Genomic DNA, 14,488 nt, shown 5'->3' with positions numbered 1-14,488 from the left:
GTGTTTCTATGACCACACTGAGGATTCCCCAAACATCGTTACGTGTGAGTACTGCGTTTCCACTTCCTGTTTGCGGTGACGGTGGATTCTCAAATCATTCCACAAGACAGTAGCAACCGTAATGAGACCCTAAAAAAAGTAGGCCCACAACATTTTGAACTTTGCAAGCAGCTTTACTGTACATGCCAAGGTACGCACAGCAGTTTCCTTGTCAGTGGTTGGAAGCAAGCTTAGCGTAGGAGGTGAAGAAGGTGGGGGTGATAAGATGACAGAATGAACGGTTATCAATAAATGAAAGTACCAGGGATGGGTGAATGACTGAACAAATAATGTGGAGAATCAAAGAGCTACTGACACACTTGAGAAAGGAATATAGATGTGCTGTTCTAACAACCGGTCTATTTTAGAACTGGCCAAGCATGTCAGCAGGAAGGGCTGTGCACCCACTATGAAATAATCTATCTGCTAAATGCGTCTTTTTCTCTTAACTTTTCTTTTGTCACACTTAACTGCATTTGGTTAGCTGAAAGCTGGTGTGGTTAGAGTGGGTTCATTGTTTTTTCCTGTGTAGTCAAATACTGAGACCAGAATATAAAACACCGTATTTTTCAAAGAATGACGCTGCTTGTACTTTTTTGCTGTCAAAAAAAAGAAATCCAAGGGAAGGAACCAAACTTTTTTGTACAGCACTACACAACAGTTTCCAATAAATGACGAATTGACGGATGATGCTTTTATTGATGCAAATGGAATAAATGAATAAATGAATGAATCGACAGTGAACATGACATTGCCGTGAGCCAATGATGCAAGAGTGATGAGAACAGGACCAGAGGAGACGGTCAGCAGAAAATACCTGAGCCCTACTTACCGTCTCCATCCTCCATGATCCTATCACCTGTTGAGCAACCAGGTAAGTAAGGTGAAACTACACCCAGTGTAGCAATTACTGGAAACTGATATCACCATAGTGACAAATGTGAGTCAGAACAATAACAAAAAAAACACATTTGGTCCCTACAGCTGCTGAGCCTGCATGTCTCTGAGCAGTTTTTGGTGATCTTTTTGCAGGAAGAACTGTGCTCAGGGATAAGTTTAAGACTAGTTAAGAAAGGCATTGCAGGGTTGGATCATTAAGAAGTAGTATCAGACTTTAAAGCAGCAGTAATTAGGTTTTGGGCCTCAGGAAAGAGCTGAGATAGCTGTAAACACTGTCACACACAGAGTTCAGTCCCAATTCTCAACAACGACTGTTCTAGGCACATGTTGTGAAATTGATGGTGTTAGCAAACATTTACAGGAAGCTACAGTCCTTTGGAATTTTCTGATAAATGGAAGTGTAAACCACTACTTTTAACAGTTACTGGCTAGTGTTTTGCAAGAAGTAGATGTGAGCACTGAAGCTGGAGTTTGTGAAACCAAGGCAATAAGCTGAAACATTCTAAACTGGGGAACTCCAGGAATTATTCTCCTTGGCTTCAGGAAAATCTAATTACAGCTTTAAGCGTCTTCAAATTTTTTAGGTACTTACTTTGGGAGAATATTAGCTCTTCGTTGCACTCTGCTCCTTTACAGGAGCAGAAATGAGCCAACCCCGTTGTTGTGTTCTTTTCCTTCATCACACAGGTGGTGCTGTTGTAGTCATCCAGAGTAATGCCGTACAACGGCTCTGCTGGGTTGTGGCAGAGTGTTTCGATGGACAAGTTTGTTTCGTTCCTTCTCCTTAAACACACATTGAGGTATAATGTTTAACAGTGTATACCTTAAGAAGTATCAGGATACCATCCAGTTAGTTAATCACATCTCAGAGATGATGATTGCTTACTTCTCTTGTATACCTACCAGATAGAAACACAGACCTCAGTTGGTTTTTCACATATGGATGAGATGCTGCAGTCGGTCTTGCAGATACCTGTGCCATTGCAGGAGGTAGGCTCCACATCACAGAACTTACAAAGTTCATGTAGTTGAAAAACATCAAGACCTGCAGATAACACACACAACAATACGCATTAGTTTCATGTTTCATCAAGTGCTGCTGTCACATACAGCAAGTCACAATTTCTTTGCCTCTACAGGAAACACAAGCACTATCACAAATTTGATATATATGTTATAACAAAATCACATTGCGGGCTTTATGTTCAGAGCATTCACATTGTGGTCACTGCAGGAGCAAGTTCCTGGAATTGTACTCTTTCTGTAGCTCATTGATCTACACGTAATCTCCAAACATTACCAAAGTTCTGCCTAAAAACCTAAAGCTTCAGCCAAACCTTTTTGAAAAATTGATTCACAAAAAAATGTTTGATGTGTTTACAGCACAGTGTAAGGACAATAATGATATACTGAAACAAAATGCACCACATAACCACGCTACAAATGAACCAAAACTAAACAAGAGCTCATGATTAACAAATGAGAAAAGTAGGTATAGAGTAAGACTGCAGTATAAAAAGTCAAGACAAAACAAATTAATATTTTAGTAACAAGAGAGTGCAAACCTCTGCCAAAGCAGCTCATTGTCTGAGCAGTATTGAAAAGTACTTTAAGAAGTTTGCAGTTCAGTAAAAACAAGCGCAAAGTGCGGGCTTTTGTTATTTGACCTATTGAAAGCAATTTTGATAAACCTAATATGTGCATATTATACATGTGCAGTTTATCCTGTTTTCCAGAAAATTAATATTTATTCATTAACATTGTACACGTATTCTAATTAGAGTAATAGGTTATAACCTGTTACTCTAATTTATACAGCAAGGTCTTAGATAAGGTGGTTTTGAGAATTCCCCTTATATGCCTGTATGTTGTAACTACAAACAATGGCAGTAAGACACATAGTTTTAAATAGCTCTTTCTAGGATTATTATCACTTTGACCAGATAAATCTATTGACCTTAAAGTAGAGGTCAAAGTTCAAACGTGACACGATATTTAAATCTTTATACAGTACTTTTTATTTATATGTTCACAATACACATGACACCTGTAAGAATAGTTTCTAAGTCTTTTTGTCAGTTTTTTACAAATAACTCATTAAGTCAACCTTGAAGACCTTGGTGGAAAAGTTTACTGTGTTGTTAACATGAGCCCACACTACAGCCCTACAAAGTTTTACGAGAATTCATTCAAAACTTTTTAAGCTACCGTGTTCTTACTAACACCTACACATACATGCAAGCAAATGCTACAAAAAAATGGAGGTAAAGAATAATACAGAGTATATACACTGAATGTGGCATGGTCGAAATAGGGTAGTTCTGAAGGCAAAGGGGGACCTGTGTGTTCTTAATAAAGCTGAGTGTATGCATTCCCTAGGTTAGCAGGTCTGAGTGTAAAGGAAAAACAATATACATAAATGGCACATGGAAGATGTGCTCAGAATCTCTGATACAATCTAAATCAGGGGTGGGGGAACTCCAGGCCTCAAGGGCCGATGTCCTGCAGGTTTTAGATATCACCCTGGGTCAACACACCTGAATCAAATGATTAGTTCATTAACAGGCGTCTGGAGAACTTCAACACATGTTGAGGAGGTAATTTAGCCATTTAAATCAGCTGTGTTGGATCAAGGACACATCGAAAACCCCCACCCCTGATCTAAATAAATAACTACAGCTGAAAATTTGGAAGTATCATGAGTACTGAAACATAACTTGGTAATATTGTTCTTTAGTAGTATTTGACTGGTAATTTTTCGTCTCAGGCATAAAAAAAAAAAGAATAGTTCACATTAGGAAAATGTTAGCAAGCTATTTCTTATTATCATTTTTCCTGCTACTTAAACTATCCACTCCTCTTTTATGTTTATAATGGTCTCTGAACTGCTAATCTCGTGGGTTCATCAATGATAATGGAGCTTTTCACATATCACACTGAGGTTGGTGAGTAAACACCTTTACACACTGAATGTTTGTGAAAAAACAACATGTATTTCCAAATTTTTTGAGCATGAACTTTGTATGTAATATATATACACACTGGTGACTGACCTGGAGCAGTAGCGGTGGACGTGTTTATTTACATTTGTCCTGTGAAACTAGTTCTACATGAAGAATAGGTGAGTCTGAAAAACATTTGTAACGCATTAAATAATTGCACAGATTTTATGCGTCTGGTATGTAAGGTCTTTATTTTATTTTATTTTTTAAAGTTCAGTTACACAAACAGTAGGGCGGAGCAACATCATCGGCCTGACCTAAATGAGGTTTGAACCATGAAAAACTGTCAACATAGACAGCCACTAGCAGGGAAACATCTCCTTCTCACAGCCACACTATGTACCTGGATCAGCCACCACAAATGAGCTAAATGAGTCCTACAGAAACCAGGAAGCTATACAGAAACAGGTCAAAACCACACTTAAGCACCAACACAGACAACCACAACTAAATCAAAAGTCAGCCTTTATCAAGCGACAGCATTTCCTTTCCTCTAGATGCTTCAGATACGTAACCATAAACTTGCATGTGAGCATTTTTGTTGCTAGGTACATGTGACACTGTACACTATACAGACTATGCAAAAGAAAGGTACTCAAAAGTAATAAATCAAAGTCTTTTTTTAAAATTATAATCCATGAATGAAAAACAGTTTGTACTTTTACGTTGTAAACGATGTAGTTTTATAGGAGGTTAGAGACAAAAGAACCAATTTGTGACTTGTAAAGTAAAAACTGTGCAAGAAGTGACTCACAAGGTTTTCAAAGAATCTGACGCATGATGTAGCGACATTAGAAACAGGGCCACAGACTTAGAAGTGGTAATGACGTCACGTGATGTCGTTTGTCATTTAATAGATGTGTTTTTCATGTTTACAAAGTTTGAGCTGAGATCAGTTTTCATGTTCTGTCTTGACAAACGTCCACAGCAGCCTCTTCTGTCTTCATTTCTACTTCACAAAAAAGAACAATCAGCTTTCAGATATTGTTTGATCTAATCTCTGGATGATTGTTATCTGAGAAGTATTGCATGCAGTACAGTGGCTCGTGTAATCAGCACAGTCTGCCGTTCTCTTTTGCGTGGCTCGACCCGCCTACGCCTCTCTGATCTTTCCCTGCTTCGTGACATGAACAGACCTGTCTGCTCCAAGCTGCCGACTGCTGGCCTAGGAGAAAATGTAAAAAACAAGCTAAGCCACGATGTCATATGACAGTTCCTGAGACGACATAGGGCTTTTTAGGCTTTATGGCTGTATTTTGAAATCTGGGAAGGGCAGGAAGAGTTCTCTGTGTGGCTTTGTGTTCAAATAATCTTTAGATTCTGGGTGGGACAGAAGCTCTGCGTATAGTGTGCAGGTGTTGTGGTACACATGGATGGTTTTAATGTTGTGGAAACCCTTCCTCTGCTGGGAGGTCTGCTCCTAAGGCTGTCATGGTTCAGCTTCACTGAACAGAACTTTGAACTTTTAATCTTTTCCTACACCTCAGGTTAAAACCAAGATTTGGGGCTGAAAAATGAAGTCATGGGCAGAAGTACCAAAAACTGCAGTGGAGTAGCCGCTTGAATCTGGCTCGTAATAAATACCCAGCTGTAGCACATTAAAAAGTATATTTAATGCCTAGGACTGAAAACTTGCTAACCTCCTGGTAACTTAGCACTCGGCTCTCTCATCCAATCACTTCTGGCTTCTGTAAAAGCAACATGGAGGCTTGAAAAACTGTATCACTGAGGCTTCAAAATGCAAGTCCAGGATTTAGGGTCAGAGTGGCTATGCCAATCTTTTATGTACAGTCTGTGTTTGCAGTCCTGATAATGCTTGATCTGCAGCAGTTCTTCTACTAGCTACGCTACCTCAGCACAGTAATAACTGAAAAAGAGAACGAAAAGAGTCCCTGAGTTTTATTATTTATTTTCTAAAATTCACAAAAACCCAAGTTACTGCAGTCTGGACCGGTTCGGTCCCCTCTTTTTTTGTCCCGACAAGAGAAAGCCCCAACAATCATATGGCCTCCTATGAGCAAGTGCTTTGGCAACAGTGAGAAGGAAAAACTCCTATGAGAGTGACGCTGAAAAACTAGTTCATGCATTTATTACTTCTAGGCTAGGCTACTGTAATTCATTATTATCAGGATGTCCTAAAAACTCCCTAAAAGCCTGCAGTTGATCCAAAATGCTGCAGCAAGAGTACTGACAGGGTCATTGTTCCTGTATTGGCTTCCCTTCATTGGCTCCCTGTTAAATCCAGAATTGAATTCAAAATCCTGCTCCTCACATACAAGGTCTTAAATAATCAGGCCTCATCTTATCTTGATGACCTTATAGTACCATATCACCCCATTAGAGCACTTCACTCTTAGACTGCGGGCTTACTTGCTGAGTATTTAATTAGAGATAAATTATCTGAATTTCAGGAGCTGGACCGCACCTCAAACATTCCCCTTCTGGTTCTTATCTATATATGACACCTGTTCTCGTTTTCATGCCCCACCGTCTTGAGGTTGTGAGCCTAGTGGAAAGTAGAATGGAAGGCAGAGTCTTCATCTTTCAGGTGCTCAGCTTGAGTTTTTCTTCTTCAGTCACCTTTGTCACTCACTGTGTCTTTAAACACCTCTCTGCATTTAATTATTTGTTATTATTAATCTCTGGCTCTCTTCCACAGCATTTCTTTGTTCTGTCTTCATCCATTCACCTCCAACCAGTCACGGCAGATGGCTGCACCTCCCTAAGCCTGATTCAGCTGGAGGTTTCTTCCTGTTAAAAGGGAGTTTTTCTTTCCCACTGTTGCCAAAGAGCTTGCTTATATGATTGTTGGGGTTTTTTCTGTTTTCTTTCTATTATTGTAGGGTCTACCTTACAATATAAAGGCACTTGAGGCAACTGTTGTTGTGATTTGGTGCTGTATAAATACAATTGAAAACGTAATTGTCACGGCGAGTGAGATGAGCCGTGTGGGAAATAAAGGAGGATCCAAACACAGGCACTCGTAAAGGTGTGAGGGTGATTTATTGAATACGAAGCAAAGATAGGCAAACGGCAAAACGGAGAACTAAACTATACTGGGACAACTAAACTACTGAGCATGAACAAGAACACGAACCTGGACATGAAAGAAGGAAGACGATAATGATGACGGCAGGGGACACACGGATGAAACATGGTGGATACACAGACGGACCAGCAACTACAATGACTAAAGACGTGACTTAAATACACACAGAGAAACACAGGGAGATTACACACAGGTGGTGGACACAGCTGGGAGTAATTAATGAGATGAGACAAGAGGTAAAACTGAACACACTCACATGAGACGCAGACCTTCACAATAAAACAGGAAACGAGAACACTACACCAAGACGCAGACCTGACACTGAGAGACAGACAGAGAATGACACAAGGAACCTGAACTAAACTAAACATGAGATACAACCGAGAACAAATCCTTAAACACAAATAAACAGAAACATGAAACTCTAATAATAAACATCATAATCATCATCATAATTAACACAACAAGAGAACAAGAAAACAATCCCTGATGCAAAATTAAACCAAAATATAATAAACTCAAAATACTGGGTCCAACGGACCCAGAACCGTGACAGTAATTGAATTACTGGTGGAAGTGGGTCGCTCTCCAGCAGGTCAAAGATGTAAAATATATCTCAATAGCAGGTTTCAGGGAGGAAGAGGTTGAAAATCTGACCACCAGATGAGGTAGTCAGTCTTCTGAACTCAGTGCAGTGCAGTCTGCTTACCGAGGACCAGACTAAAGGCAGATGGATGCTACAACTTTGACATCATGTGTATTTGTCCAATTACTTCTGAGTCAATCATTCACAATCACTGACTCAGAAGTGCAAATGAAGCAGTTTATGCCGGTCATGAGATTCCACTTCAGCTCTCTACCTGAGCTAATGATCCGCACTGCTGTAAAGAATTCCTAGATTACTTCCTTTACTTACTTTTCAGATAAACAGATCTTTAAAAGACTCCTTCACAGAGTGAGTAAAGAAAGATGATGACTGATATGATAGATAGCCAATTCCATCTGATGAAAGGGGCCCCCAGCTGCAAACAACAACAGCCCTCACAGGCCTGAAATCTCAGGTACAGACAAAACAACTGCAGTCTGCGCTATCATCAGATCAACTCTGCAAAGTCAAAGTGTAAAACCCGACCAGACCAGAGTAGGGATTTGGCTTCCAGGTGCACAGATGCTTGCTACCTTCCCTATACAGTAACCAACTGCAAGGCCTCAGCTCGCAGTGTGTGTTCACATGGGTGGGTGACACTCGATCATAGTCTGCACAGACTGGGTTATTCATTTAACAGGAAGCGCAGTTAATATATTTTCAAGGCACATTCCATCACACTGAGCCTAGTTTGGAGTAGGACAGAGAGCGTGAAATAGCAGAGCGCTCACACCCACACATAACCTCAGAGACAAATAAAAGTGGGTGATTTAGTGCAGCAAAGTGCCACCGAGACTACATCAATGCGAATAAGTAATACAGCTGAAGTTACATGCTGAGCACAAATATTTTACGATGGTGATGGATCTTTATTGTACTCTTGTGCAATACTGATTACACATCAAGAGCTCATTAACACTGACTGTGGGTCTATTTTTGCACTGTGTATAACAGAATCATTAACAAAGATTAGGAAAGAAAAATCACTTTAAATTCTGAATTTATGTTACCAGCATTTCTGATCTTCGATGGGTGGTGTTGGCTGCCTTAGAGCTTTAACTTTGAAGTTTCAGCAGATTGTGCTGGTGCAGCAAGTTAAAGGGTAACTGTGCATGAAAGTCTGCATTGTGATTTGGGTCATTGTTCCAGCTGCTAAAGCTCTTCTAAAGCGTCTTTTTTTATTACTGCTGCACTCTTTCCCTGCTGCGAGTCCTTGTGCAAGGATTATAGTATGAAAACACAAGTGACCTCAGTGCGTCTCGAGAAAGTGGAGGGGAAAAGTGTGGGCTGTCATTAACTATGCTCTTGATGGCTTCTGAAGGAGCGATAATCGAAATGTAATATCTCTCTGTGCTGCAGGAGGGAAATCATGCTACTGTGACTGACTTCCATCTGGCAGTCAGACCTATGAATAACCACAATAAATACCTACTCGTTAGTGGCAGAGAAAATGAAGACTGAGAAATATCTACTATCCAGATGAGAAAGGAGCACACTTAAGTACACATTTTTAAATAAGAGTGTTATAAAAATCTGGATGCTTAACAGTTTTTCTAACAGCAACTGTACTTAATGATTTAAAAGGGCATAAATGATATGGTGTTTAAAATCCATCTCAATCAGCCAACACAGTGCAGCCACTAACTGACCTGAGCAACTTCAGTGGCCTAATGGCAGGGACTGTGGCGTACTACAGCCCCTGAGACAAGCTAACCATCAATTGGTGGCAATAGGCTCCACCTATTATCTTAGACCGCTTTTCCAAAAATGCACTGTCGCTCTCAGTGTCTGCGCTGGTGCTAGTGAGGAGCCACTTCATCACTGTTCACTTTTGGCAAACAATTTGACATGTTAAATAGTGTTATGTTGCAGAAGAAAATTTTAGCACCAAGAATCAATGAACTTCATCTGTAAATTGTTAGGAATTGTTAGACTGAGTCGGTGGTTATTAACTTCTGTTAATAATTGCTATTTGTGTGATAATGTTCGTGTAAGGTTTCGTCCAGACTGGCATATACATACAGGATATGTCTTCTTGTGAGTCTTGGCAGGAATACTAACAAGTCATAAAAAAATTTAAACGTATTTGTACACTGGTGTGATGGATGTAAATCATTTTAACTACTTTATAGTACTGATATATTTTTTTCTTTGTTTAGACCAGGAACACCCAGCATCCCATAACATCCAGTGGTCTCTAACATTATCTGGACAACAGTAAATCTGTGTATTCCTCTCTGACTCTCTTGCACAGAGTAACTTTTGTCTTATTTCTTTCTCCCATCACTCCCAATTCCAATAGATGGCTTCCTCTTCTGCTGGACATTTGCTCATGTTAAAAGGGAGTTTTTCCTTCCCACTGTCGCCAAGTCCTTGTTCATACGGGATGGTCTGATTGTTGGGGGTTTTCTCCATATCATTCTAGGGTCTTTACCCTTGATGTGACTGTTGATGCAATTCGGCACTATAGAAATAAAACTGAATTAATCTGAATTGAATATATACAGAAACAGAAATGCTAACTTAAAGGATATAGAGCACATTATCACATCAGCTAAACTGTTTCCTCCCTGCTTCTCTTCCTCTTTCCCCATTTTTCCAAAGCATTGAGGACGTTAGCTAAGTGTGGATGGGAGGACAGGCAGGAAACCTGACTGCAGTTCATCACCGTTATACAGGAAGGACTGCTGGAAAAAGGGAAAAATCTGCAAACCAGGCAAACATTTGATAGGTTTGTATCACTTCAAGGCTCTGAATTAATTTGTTCCAAATTAAATGCATTCTTCCTGTAAGTAGAAGTGAAAGATTTCTGTGCTCAAACACTCACTCATGAATGTTTCATGTGTAAAAAAATTGTAAAATAATTAATAAAAACAACATTTTAAGGCATTTAGTATAATGACATTAGAACTATGCTTTCAGGTATGACAGCATTGCTTGGCCTAATGAGCTCACATTCCAATGTGAAGCTACAGCTCTTTCAGATGTAATCCTATAAAAAAAAACCCTGAAAGAGATTTTACTGCTGACACTTTTCTGGAGCAACACAGGAAATAAAAATGTGAAATAATCTGAATGGAAACAAGAACGCTTCTTCTTTTCCCTGCAGCGCTGTCACTGAAATGTGCAAAGACAACTGGCAGAAGGCAGCTTGGGGCCACATAACTGCCACAGCAGGCGGCTGGGCTCTCCCCCTTTGCTCCTGAAAGTTATCCTCCCACCTCTTTTAATCCACCCTCACTCCACTTTGGCCCTAATCCTCTCATTCCTCCCTGTTTTTATCTTCCTCCTGTTTAACTCCCTCTCGGCCTCCCCTCTTCCTCCATCCCTCCTTTGTCTCTAAGAACCCGAACGCTCCAGTGAAGCATATTGAAAATGAAGACTTGACACATATGGTTAAAAGGAATCCAAGGAACACAACTCAGGGAGCTTAAAGTTATATTTTCCATGCTTAAAAGTAGTACTGTGCACAAGAAATAGGAAATGCACAGCGACATCTGCCTCAACACGATGAAGATTCCCTGGAAATGAAGGAAAACGAAACCTTCTTGTGAAATCCTGCTGAGTGGATTGTTATTGACATCAGTCGGAAGCAAAAAAAGAAGGAGAAGATAAAAAACAGTCCAGCTCTGCTGTTTGGATAACCAAAAATGTCAAGCTGGTCCAGTAGTGGAAGAGCAGCGAGGAGCTTCCTGCAGCCCAAGGAGCTCTGGAGGAATAGCATGGAATAAGTGTGTGTGTGAGCTCGTGTCTTCATGTGGGTACAAGTTTGTATGTCTTCTTACTCTTGTGTGCATGTGTGTCTATTTGTGACACGTAATGCAGCAGGACCACACAGTCCTTGTGGTATGCGGGATTTCCAGGTTCAAAATAGGCTCCTGCTGTGGGAGGAGGGCAGGAACAAACAGGAGAGAGGGGGAGAAGGGAAGGAGAAGTGTAATGAGGACAACAAAATACACGACTCCAGTTTTCATCTTCTTGTCAACATTGTTACAGTTGAGTCAACCGCTTGTCAACAAGGGGAAGTTTCTGTGGTTTACTGACATGACAGCTGTCATGGTGTCACAGATGGAAAGTGGCCAGATCTATTTAATTGGCGTGTTGGGAGGGAAAGAAGCACTACTGCATTGCAAACAGCTTAAGAGAAAAGTCAAACTCCTAATGGATGAAAATATTTCTTCACTCTGATCAAAGTGAGGAACCGGAGGCCTAAACAGTGATCAAACCTCTTTTGAACTGTATTTCAAATATTGTATGAACGAAATCCAGGACTTCCCACCTGATGCAATGGTCCATAAAAACACTTAAAAAACTCCAGTAAGAAACTGAAACAACCCGTGTGTCTTTTCATCTGTCAAACAATTTCGCTTGTTACTTTGAGGAAGGTCTCACATATGGGAACACATCAGGAGATGCACACATTTCTTTGCCCTTTAGCACTAACAGGTCTCCAGCTGACAGATTCCATAATGCTATTATAACTATTTAGTGCGTTTTACGATAAACGTTAAACCTTTTCAGGCTGTATGCAAGTCTAAAATTGGTGGAGTGACCCTTTAAAGTCAAAGCCTTGACGTTGTGGACGCGCAAGAGGCAGAAATGTGATTCTGTACAACCCAGCTTACTTTTGCACCATTATTTTTACACACACACACACACACACACACACACACACACACACACACACACACACACACACCTTGTATCATTGTTTCGAATCCTGTTTAAAATAATCGTTCGGTCTGCTGAAACCTGTGATCCTCAGCAGTGAAAGGTTATCTGACAGCGAGAGGGAAAGTTTTCTGAGGCGCTCTGTGTACGCTTCAGGCTGCACGGGCAGCAGAGCTGAGAAGCGTCTCAGCCCGCTCTGAGTCACCTGTTACGCCTCGCTGTTCTCAGCGGAGAGCCACGCGTAACGCGCCGGAGAGAAAACTTTCCCCCGGCCCCCTTCAGTTCCAGAACTCTGAGTTCGCGTTAAATACGTTATAGAGTGACATCAGAGCGCGTGACAGCGAACAAGCAGAGAGTTTGTTAAAGTTCGGTGATTGTGTAACTCACCGGCAGCCCCGGGCTCCAGAAGCACAGATATGAGAAAGGCTGATAAAACTCCGCGGAAAGTTAGAGAGCAGCGCCGTGCCTTCATGATTCTGTGTCCCCCTGCCCGAGATTCTCAGTCACATGAACCGCGGAGTACAAGAGAGTCCAGGGAGTTGGCTTTGTGCGTCCGCTACGCTGTGCGCTCCACTCCGCTCAGCAGCTGGAGAGTCACTGCTGAACCATCCACACACACACACACACACACACACACACACACACACACTCTCTCACACCGTTTATAAGTAAGCACACTCACTTTGCTCTGACAGGAAACCGGAGGAGGCAGGAGGGGCTCTCTCTCTCTCTCTCCTTCTCTCTCTCTCTCTCTCTCTCTCTCTCTCTCTGTGTGTGCGCGCGCGCGCGTGTAACCGCCTACCCAAATACTGGAAATCGGAACAGTAAACAAGTCATTATATATTTAAATAGTGTGTGAGCTGTTAAACTTCGCCAGGAAATTTTCTGGAATTATACAGAACTGCCGCCGATTTCCAGAAACACTTCAAGATTGCAGGACATAGTAAATTACATATTTTACATTCACAAATAAAAAACTTTTCTTCTTTCTTACAACATACAAAAAATACGGACATCTCTTTTTGGATCCCTATTTTGTAAGGGACACCATCTATATTATATGAGCATATGATAATATTTAAATTAGTCACCCTTTATGCCACCTTATGATAAGACTAAAGAAACATATTTCCTTAATTTTAACTCTTTACAGTAGACAAGGTGCAAATACAATGGCTTAGTGATACCCCTCAGCCTCCAAGTAGATCCACCTATGGTGTCAATTTGAAAAACCTAGGTAACTTCCCTCTGGCGCTTTGCATTCACAAGATTTTCAGAAAACTTGAGCTCTGACCTTGAGGTCACTGAGATTCAAACTCATTCACAAATTTTTAGAAGATGCACCTATGGTACAAATTTGAAAATCATACATCACCTCGTTCTCTAGTTATTATGTTCACAAAGTTGGGTATCCATGCTGCCCGCCCACCCAGCGGTTGACAGCAATACCCCATCAAACTCTTATGGGTGACTGGTGAAAATGGAAATTACTGACATAAACTACTACATCCATCCCCTCCCCCCCACGTATCCAGTTCTGGATCATGGGAGAGATGAAAGCTACGCTGGATATGCTGCCAGTCTGTCGGGCTGAAAGACAGACAGTAATTCGCTCTCACACCTTGAGCACCTGCCCCTTTCCTCTTGGGTGCCCCAAGTGCCCTTTCTTGAGGCATTTGTTTTTTTTTAAACGTCCGTGTGCGTGTGGAGTCCTGCCTGTGCCCTTCAACTGAAACATTTAACTATGAATCACAATTTTGCTAAATAAAAGAATTTGGCTTGCATCAGTCGCATGATGACCATTAACCATTGCTCGAGCTTGACGGCAGTTTTTTGCGCCTGGGCGGTGCGGAGCTGCAGTAGAAACACACAAATTAACGCAAAGCGATGCAACAATGCTGTGTGTGCAACAGCCTGACAAACATTACCTGTCATTTTATTAACTGTAGTGCTGGTCACTAGCCGCTAGCTAACTGGGTAATGGTGTCAGGGGTCTGTAGATCTCCCCATCGTTTTGGGGAACATATTTCATTTTAAAGTAAGTTACAGGGCTTTTCCTGCCTTTCTTGATGGCTTATATTTTACTAAAACCTATCTAATATCCACATAGTTACGGATTTGTATAATTACATACAAAAAATACACACACTGTATTTTAAAAGAAAATACATTAAGAAACAG

At 40.9% G+C, this 14,488-nt stretch overlaps 1 protein-coding gene and 1 long non-coding RNA gene across 2 annotated transcripts in view; one reads left to right on the top strand and one right to left on the bottom strand.

The window, feature by feature from the left end:
* Positions 1 to 12,979, bottom strand: part of tgfbr2b (transforming growth factor beta receptor 2b) — a 44,320-nt gene extending 31,341 nt beyond the window's left edge. The window contains exons 1-3 of the mRNA XM_031729497.2: positions 12,695 to 12,979; positions 1,843 to 1,984; positions 1,532 to 1,722 (exon numbers count right to left, since the gene is read on the bottom strand). Of these exons, the coding sequence (XP_031585357.1) occupies positions 1,532 to 1,722; positions 1,843 to 1,984; positions 12,695 to 12,779 (418 nt within the window). The 5' untranslated portion in view covers positions 12,780 to 12,979. The remainder of the gene's footprint in view (positions 1 to 1,531; positions 1,723 to 1,842; positions 1,985 to 12,694) is intronic.
* LOC120442698 lies at positions 3,648 to 12,281 on the top strand. Its single transcript, XR_005614875.1, has 3 exons — positions 3,648 to 3,884; positions 10,241 to 10,367; positions 10,746 to 12,281. It is a non-coding gene; the product is annotated as an uncharacterized LOC120442698 (long non-coding RNA).
* Positions 12,980 to 14,488: the final 1,509 nt, after the last annotated feature.

Source organism: Oreochromis aureus, linkage group 11, assembly GCF_013358895.1.
Source record: "Oreochromis aureus strain Israel breed Guangdong linkage group 11, ZZ_aureus, whole genome shotgun sequence".
NCBI classification, from domain to species: Eukaryota; Metazoa; Chordata; class Actinopteri; order Cichliformes; family Cichlidae; genus Oreochromis; species Oreochromis aureus.
The sequence above is the reverse complement of the archived record's forward strand: the minus strand, read 5'-3'. Positions and strand labels throughout refer to the sequence as shown.